Source organism: Oncorhynchus masou, unplaced genomic scaffold (assembly GCF_036934945.1).
Source record: "Oncorhynchus masou masou isolate Uvic2021 unplaced genomic scaffold, UVic_Omas_1.1 unplaced_scaffold_2256, whole genome shotgun sequence".
Taxonomy (NCBI): domain Eukaryota; kingdom Metazoa; phylum Chordata; class Actinopteri; order Salmoniformes; family Salmonidae; genus Oncorhynchus; species Oncorhynchus masou.
This window is the reverse complement of record NW_027008728.1, coordinates 55,500-64,049: the sequence shown is the minus strand read 5'-3', so window position 1 is coordinate 64,049 and position 8,550 is coordinate 55,500. Positions and strand designations below refer to the sequence as shown.

The 8,550-nt window shown below is 46.1% G+C and overlaps 1 protein-coding gene across 1 annotated transcript; it reads right to left on the bottom strand.

Moving 5' to 3' along the window:
* Positions 1-340: 340 nt before the first annotated feature.
* LOC135533161 (pyroglutamylated RF-amide peptide receptor-like) lies at positions 341-6,223 on the bottom strand (the record flags this gene model as incomplete). Its single annotated transcript, XM_064960566.1, has 3 exons — positions 5,866-6,223; positions 4,698-4,856; positions 341-432 (listed from the first exon to the last, which is right to left on the bottom strand). Coding segments are annotated over exons 1-3 (609 nt in total), but the record flags the coding sequence as incomplete, so codon positions are not given.
* Between the last annotated feature and the right edge of the window lie 2,327 nt (positions 6,224-8,550).

Sequence of the window (8,550 nt, the reverse complement as noted above, 5' to 3'; positions counted from 1 at the left end):
GTCAGGTTAAGTTAGGTCAGGTTAAGTTAAGTTAGGTCAGGTTAGGTCAGGTTAGGTCAGGTTAAGTTAGGTCAGGTTAAGTTAGGTCAGGTTAAGTTAGGTCAGGTTAGGTCAGGTTAAGTTAGGTCAGGTTAAGTTAGGTCAGGTCAAGTTAGGTCAGGTCAAGTTAGGTCAGGTCAGGTCAAGTTAGGTCAGGTCAGGTTAAGTTAGGTCAGGTCAGGTTAAGTTAGGTCAGGTTAAGTCAGGTCAGGTTAAGTCAGGTCAGGTTAAGTCAGGTCAGGTCCGCTTCTTTGGTGCCAGGATGTTTACTGTAAGCGTTTTGGATTTGATTTGAAGCTACAGTAGCTGTGATGGGAGGGGCTTGACACACCTCTAGTTGCTGTACGAACAGCATTGGGGATCCCACAACCACTGATGCACTCCATACAAGTCCTGCACAAAGAAAACATGTCTCAATACAATGACTTCCTCACAATACCACAAGTAATACATCATATACTGTACGTATATTAAGAGTTTCTTTCCAAAACACTGTATCCACCAATTTTTCACATTTGTACCTTCAAGTGTGTGTAAAATTTTACAACTATCATATTTTTAATTAATAGATTTTAGCTGTGTATTACAATGAGTTTGTTGTAATACGCTATCCTGTATTTCTATTGGGTAGCTGGAATAGAATGTTCCTATCCTGTATATCTATCGGGTAGCTGGAATAGAGTGTTCCTATCCTGTATATCTATTGGGCAGCTGGCATAGAATGTTCCTATCCTGTATATCTATTGGGCAGCTGGAATAGAATGTTCCTATCCTGTATATCTATTGGGCAGCTGGAATAGAATGTTCCTATCCTGTATATCTATTGGGCAGCTGGAATAGAATGTTCCTATCCTGTATATCTATTGGGCAGCTGGAATAGAATGTTCCTATCCTGTATATCTTTTGGGCAGCTGGAATAGAATGTTCCTATCCTGTATATCTATTGGGCAACTGGAATAGAATGTTCCTATCCTGTATATCTATTGGGCAGCTGGAATAGAATGTTCCTATCCTGTATATCTATTGGGCAGCTGGAATAGAATGTTCCTATCCTGTATATCTATTGGGCAGCTGGAATAGAATGTTCCTATCCTGTATATCTATTGGGTAGCTGGAATAGAATGTTCCTATCCTGTATATCTATTGGGCAGCTGGAATAGAATGTTCCTATCCTGTATATCTATTGGGCAGCTGGAATAGAATGTTCCTATCCTGTATATCTATTGGGCAGCTGGAATAGAATGTTCCTATCCTGTATATCTATTGGGTAGCTGGAATAGAATGTTCCTATCCTGTATATCTATTGGGCAGCTGGAATAGAATGTTCCTATCCTGTATATCTATTGGGCAGCTGGAATAGAATGTTCCTATCCTGTATATCTATTGGGCAGCTGGAATAGAATGTTCCTATCCTGTATATCTATTGGGTAGCTGGAATAGAATGTTCCTATCCTGTATATCTATTGGGTAGCTGGAATAGAATGTTCCTATCCTGTATATCTATTGGGCAGCTGGAATAGAATGTTCCTATCCTGTATATCTATTGGGCAGCTGGAATAGAATGTTCCTATCCTGTATATCTATTGGGCAGCTGGAATAGAATGTTCCTATCCTGTATATCTATTGGGCAGCTGGAATAGAATATTCCTATCCTGTATATCTATTGGGCAGCTGGAATAGAATGTTCCTATCCTGTATATCTATTGGGCAGCTGGAATAGAATGTTCCTATCCTGTATATCTATTGGGTAGCTGGAATAGAATGTTCGTTGGGTAGCTGGAATAGAATGTTCCTATCCTGTATGTTTAACATGTGAATTCAACACACAAGTCCAGCATCATGCCATAGTGTTTGGTTAGAGTTAGGTCTCGTACCAAATGGCACCCTATCTCCTATACACACTGAACAAAAATACAAACAAAGATCCCAGCAATGTTCCATACACACGAAAAGGGAATTTCTCTCAAATTGTGTACACATTTGTTTACATCCCTGTTAGTTAGCATTTCTCCTTTACCAAGATAATCCATCCACCTGAAAGATGTGGCATATCAAGAAGCTGATTAAACAGCTTGATCATTACACAGGTGCACCTTGTGCTGAGGATAATAAAAGGCCAAGCTAAAATGTGGAGTTTTGTCACACAACACAATGCCACAGATGTATCAAGTTGAGGAGCATGTCATTGGCATGCTGACTGCAGAAATGTACACCAAAGCTGTTGCCAGAGAATTTATTAATGTTAATTTCACTACCATAAGCCACCTAAGCTATTCTTTTTTATCTTTGTGCTGTCAGTGCCTCAGAGCTTTATGAGTTTTTCCCCACTTATCTACACACCATACTCTACTTTTTTTATATTATGAAAGAAATTCAACCATAACTGAAGAACTCTCATAGGCTACTATCCAATTCAATTTTTAAAAAATCTCCAACTTTTATCATCTTTCATGACTATCCTCTCACAACGTCTATACCTAGTGACCTTTAGTCCTCACCTCCTCTTCTCCCACTCTCCTCTCTCCTCTTCTCCCACACTCCTCTCTCCTCTTCTCCCACTCTCCTCTCTCCTCTCTCCTCTCTCCTCTCTCCTCTTCTCCCATTCTCCTCTCTCCTCTCTCCTCTTCTGCCACTCTCCTCTCTCCTCTTCTCCCACTCTCCTCTCTCCTCTTCTCCCACTCTCCTCTCTCCTCCCACTCTCCTCTCTCCTCTTCTCCCACTCTCCTCTCTCCTCTTCTCCCACTCTCCTCTCTCCTCTTCTCCCACTCTCCTCTCTCCTCTTCTCCCACTCTCCTCTTCTCCCACTCTCCTCTTCTCCCACTCTCCTCTCTCCTCTTCTCCCACTCTCCTCTTCTCCCACTCTCCTCTCTCCTCTTCTCCCACTCTCCTCTCTCCTCTTCTCCCACTCTCCTCTCTCCTTCTCCCACTCTCCTCCTCTTCTCCCACTCTCCTCTCTCCTCTTCTCCCACTCTCCTCTTCTCCCACTCTCCTCTCTCCTCTTCTCCCACTCTCCTCTTCTCCCACTCTCCTCTCTCCCTCTTCCTCTTCTCCCACTCTCCCCTCTCCTCTTCTCCCACTCTCCTCTTCTCCCACTCTCCTCTCCTCTTCTCCCACTCTCCACTCTCCTCTTCTCCCACTCTCCTCTCTCCTTTCTCCCACTCTCCTCTCTCCTCTTCTCCCACTCTCCTCCTCCTCTTCTCCCACTCTCCTCTCTCCTCTTCTCCCACTCTCCTCTTCTCCCCACTCTCCTCTCTCCTCTTCTCCCACTCTCCACTCTCCCTCTTCTCCCACTCTCCTCTCCCTCTTCTCCCACTCTCCTCTTCTCCCACTCTCCTCTCTCCTCTTCTCCCACTCTCCACTCTCCTCTTCTCCCACTCTCCTCTCTCCTCTTCTCCCACTCTCCTCTCTCCTCTCTCCTCTTCTCCCACTCTCCTCTTCTCCCACTCTCCTCTCTCCTCTTCTCCCACTCTCCTCTTCTCCCACTCTCCTCTCCTCCTCTTCTCCCACTCTCCTCTCTCCTCTTCTCCCACTCTCCTCTCTCCTCTTCTCCCACTCTCCTCTTCTCCCACTCTCCTCTCTCCCTCTTCTCCCACTCTCCTCTCTCCTCTTCTCCCACTCTCCTCTTCTCCCACTCTCCTCTCTCCTCTTCTCCTCTCCCTCTTCTCCCACTCTCCTCTCTCCTCTTCTCCCACTCTCCTCTCTCCTCTTCTCCCACTCTCCTCTTCTCCCACTCTCCTCTCTCCTCTTCTCCCACTCTCCTCTCTCCTCTTCTCCCACTCTCCTCTTCTCCCACTCTCCTCTCCCTCTTCTCCCACTCTCCCTCTCTCCTCTTCTCCCACTCTCCTCTTCTCCCACTCTCCTCTCTCCTGTTCTCCCACTCTCCTCTCTCCTGTTCTCCCACTCTCCACTCTCCTCTTCTCCCACTCTCCTCTCTCCTCTTCTCCCACTCTCCTCTTCTCCCACTCTCCCCACTCTCCTCTCTCCTCTTCTCCCACTCTCCTCTTCTCCCACTCCCTCCTCTTCTCCTCTCTCCTCTTCTCCCACTCTCCTCTCTCCTCTTCTGCCACTCTCCTCTCTCCTCTTCTCCCACTCTCCTCTCTCCTCTTCTCCCACTCTCCTCTCTCCTCTTCTCCCACTCTCCTCTCTCCTCTTCTCCCACTCTCCTCTCTCCTCTTCTCCCACTCTCCTCTCTCCTCCCACTCTCCTCTCTCCTCTTCTCCCACTCTCCTCTCTCCCTCCCACTCCCTCCTCTCTCCTCTTCTCCCACTCTCCTCTCTCCCTCTTCTCCCACTCTCCTCTCTCCTCTTCTCCCACTCTCCTCTCTCCTCTTCTCCCACTCTCCTCTCTCCTCCCACTCTCTCCTCTTCTCCCACTCTCCTCTCTCCTCCCACTCTCCTCTCCCTCTTCTCCCACTCTCCTCTCTCCTCTTCTCCCACTCTCCTCTCTCCTCTTCTCCCACTCTCCTCTCTCCTCCCACTCTCCTCTCTCCTCTTCTCCCACTCTCCTCTTCTCCCTCTCTCCTCTCCTCCCACTCTCCTCTCTCCTCTTCTCCCACTCTCCTCACTCATTTCTCCTCTTCCCCACCCTTCCTTCTCTGTTCTCACTGACATACACCATCAACACAAAAGCAGAAGGAGTGTTTATTTTTAGAAGCATACCTAGCATCTTGTATGCTCTTTTCGGAGTGTACTGCCTCCTCATTTTCAAGGGGTAGACAATTCCCTGGTACCTCTCCACGGCGATGCAGGTCATTGTGAGAATCCCCGTCACTATGGCCATAGTCTGAACAAAAGGAATCGTCTTGCAGATGAGAACACCTATGAAGAGAAGGGGTTAGAAGTGTCACTCAAAAAACACACTGTACATGGAACAAGCGGAAGTTTCTCCTTACGTTCTCTCATTGGCTGCGGTTACACAGACCAATTCCGATCTTTTCTCACTAATTGGTATTTTGACCAATCAAATCAGCTCTTTTGTCAAGAATTGGACAATATATCATAATTGAGCTGCCGGTGTACTGCAGCCGGTATGGCTCTCGTTATATAACTGCATGGGGAAATTCGTGTGTTGGTAACCCTCACTCCTAAATCCCCTGGCTTCGATGTATAGTCCCGAGAAGGATCCTCACCCATTCAAACAAAATAGTCTATTTTGTGACAGTTCTCAGAATAACCTTTATGACAAAAGGAATGTGATATTGCTCTAAATCTTGTGTGAAATAATGAAAAGGTGAAATAACTCTCAAGCCACCTATAAACCCTAATGTCCGGCAAAACCAGAACATCGATTAAAAACGCTTTACTTAGACTACAACTATGGAAATAAAATACACTGTAAGGCACTGCTCTGTAGCCTATCACCTCCCATGTTGGTTGGTTTTTAACGTCAACATTTTGACTGATGGGTTGAGTGACCCACATCCATCCATTTCATTAAACTGTAGAAGGCACCAGATGGCAATAATACACTGAGATTCTCTTGAAATTATATTTAAAAAAAACGCTCTGCAAACACAACCCGTTCATAAATCAATGAGTGTCAAGGCTCAGATTATAATATTCTTAAACTACTGCCAAATTGAATGCATATCTATATTAATTTTAGGATGAAAACAACAACAACGATTACATATAGGCTTCTAAAGTTTATTCAAACTATCAATGACAGTAGGCACCCCACTGGGCACATACATCAATTCAACGTCTAATTCCACTTTAATACAATGAAATTTCATTGAAACGACGCGGAAATCATGTTAATTCAACCAGTAGACATTCCGTGCAGAGCTGACAGCTGTTGATGGAATCATGGAACAGAGGAACTCACCTCCGAGCCATTCCGACGAGATGTTCTGCAACAAGGTGAACGGGATACAGAAGAATGTGATAAGAAGATCGCTCACCGCCAGAGAACAGATGAAGATATTAGTGGAGGTCTGTATTGCTCTTTTACGCACCACTATGTAGACAACCAAACTGTTCCCAACCAAAGCCAGGAGGAATATGACAGCATACATGATGACGAAAGTCGTTTTAGCGCCCAACGGCAACTCAGGGACGTAGACAAGCGGCTGTATGTTGTAAGACTCGATGAACTCTTGTCGCGTTAAATTGTAATGTTGTAGCATCTCTTGCAGAACCTCGGGTGTTATTTTCGTGGACCCCATTTCTGTTGCCGTTGTCATTTTCTAGGATTTTATGTAAATTCCAGTAGCACAGCCACTACAGACAGGTGTATTTTCCCGCCCGAAACGTGTGTGTTATACACGTGTGGCTGATTAGGCTACTCCAAGCAGTGCGCACTGGTGCGCTCCTCCAAAAAAACATATTTCCACTGTGCGGCGGCTAGATAGTGCATTTCTCCCGTGTCCAGAGGCAAGAGGAACGTGTCTGAGTGACACTTCTAGCCTATACCGCACGTTGTTAGTCTGCTGTTGTTGCTGTGGGCTTATAACCTCTGTCCGTCAAGGGGTGGAACATCCAATTAGCTGTCATTCCAGTCCTCAAAAGACAGAAGGAACACACACACACACACACAGCTTTATGGAAACAAATTAATATTTTTTGTTTGTGTGATTTTGTGCTTTTCATCATAGCCTATACAAGATTGAGGTCTCATGAAAATGTCATTCCTGGTTTTGATCTTTGTGTTCAATTTCCTGAACTCATATAGAGGAGGAGTCAATCAACTTGTCTATCATTGCATCTACTCGAGTTAGTTACATAGTAATGTGTTTTTGTGCACAGTGCTCTTCGGAGATGCGCTGTTCGACAACAACACACTTCCTTTGCAAACAGATGTCTGTGATTCTATTATACAGTCCTATCTCAGAACTGTTATGGGGATTCTGACAAGGGTCCCGTCTTTCAATCAAATGTTTTGTGTATATATAGTACTTTTCAAGTACAGCCTGCATGAACATTACACTTGGACTCAACATATATATGGATTTATGTAATTGGGTGCAAGTTACCCATTGGTTATTAAGGATGATTTTTCTATATTGTGTTGAGTATCCTAGCAACATGGGAAACATTGGACCCTAAGTGAGAGGCTGTGTTGAGAGCTGAGTATCCTAGCAACATGGGAAACATTGGACCCTAAGTGAGAGGCTGTGTTGAGAGCTGAGTCTCCTAGCAACATGGGAAGCATTGGACCCTAAGTGAGAGGCTGTGTTGAGAGCTGAGTCTCCTAGCGACATTGGAAGCATTGGACCGTAAGTGAGAGGCTGTGTTGAGAGCTGAGTATCCTAGCAACATGGGAAACATTGGACCCTAAGTGAGAGGCTGTGTTGGGAGCTGAGTCTCCTAGCAACATGGGAAACATTGGACCCTAAGTGAGAGGCTGTGTTGGGAGCTGAGTCTCCTAGCGACATTGGAAGCATTGGACCCTAAGTGAGAGGCTGTGTTGGGAGCTGAGTATCCTAGCAACATGGGAAACATTGGACCCTAAGTGAGAGGCTGTGTTGAGAGCTGAGTATCCTAGCAACATGGGAAACATTGGACCCTAAGTGAGAGGCTGTGTTGGGAGCTGAGTATCCTAGCAACATGGGAAACATTGGACCCTAAGTGAGAGGCTGTGTTGGGAGCTGAGTCTCCTAGCGACATTGGAAGCATTGGACCCTAAGTGAGAGGCTGTGTTGGGAGCTGAGTATCCTAGCAACATGGGAAACATTGGACCCTAAGTGAGAGGCTGTGTTGGGAGCTGAGTATCCTAGCAACATGGGAAACATTGGACCCTAAGTGAGAGGCTGTGTTGGGAGCTGAGTCTCCTAGCGACATTGGAAGCATTGGACCCTAAGTGAGAGGCTGTGTTGGGAGCTGAGTATCCTAGCAACATGGGAAACATTGGACCCTAAGTGAGAGGCTGTGTTGAGAGCTGAGTATCCTAGCAACATGGGAAACATTGGACCCTAAGTGAGAGGCTGTGTTGGGAGCTGAGTATCCTAGCAACATGGGAAACATTGGACCCTAAGTGAGAGGCTGTGTTGGGAGCTGAGTCTCCTAGCGACATTGGAAGCATTGGACCCTAAGTGAGAGGCTGTGTTGAGAGCTGAGTATCCTAGCAACATGGGAAACATTGGACCCTAAGTGAGAGGCTGTGTTGGGAGCTGAGTCTCCTAGCAACATGGGAAACATTGGACCCTAAGTGAGAGGCTGTGTTGGGAGCTGAGTATCCTAGCAACATGGGAAACATTGGACCCTAAGTGAGAGGCTGTGTTGGGAGCTGAGTCTCCTAGCGACATTGGAAGCATTGGACCCTAAGTGAGAGGCTGTGTTGAGAGCTGAGTATCCTAGCAACATGGGAAACATTGGACCCTAAGTGAGAGGCTGTGTTGGGAGCTGAGTCTCCAAGCAACATGGGAAACATTGGACCCTAAGTGAGAGGCTGTGTTGGGAGCTGAGTCTCCAAGCAACATGGGAAACATTGGACCCTAAGTGAGAGGCTGTGTTGAGAGCTGAGTATCCTAGCAACATGGGAAACATTGGACCCTAAGTGAGAGGCTGTGTT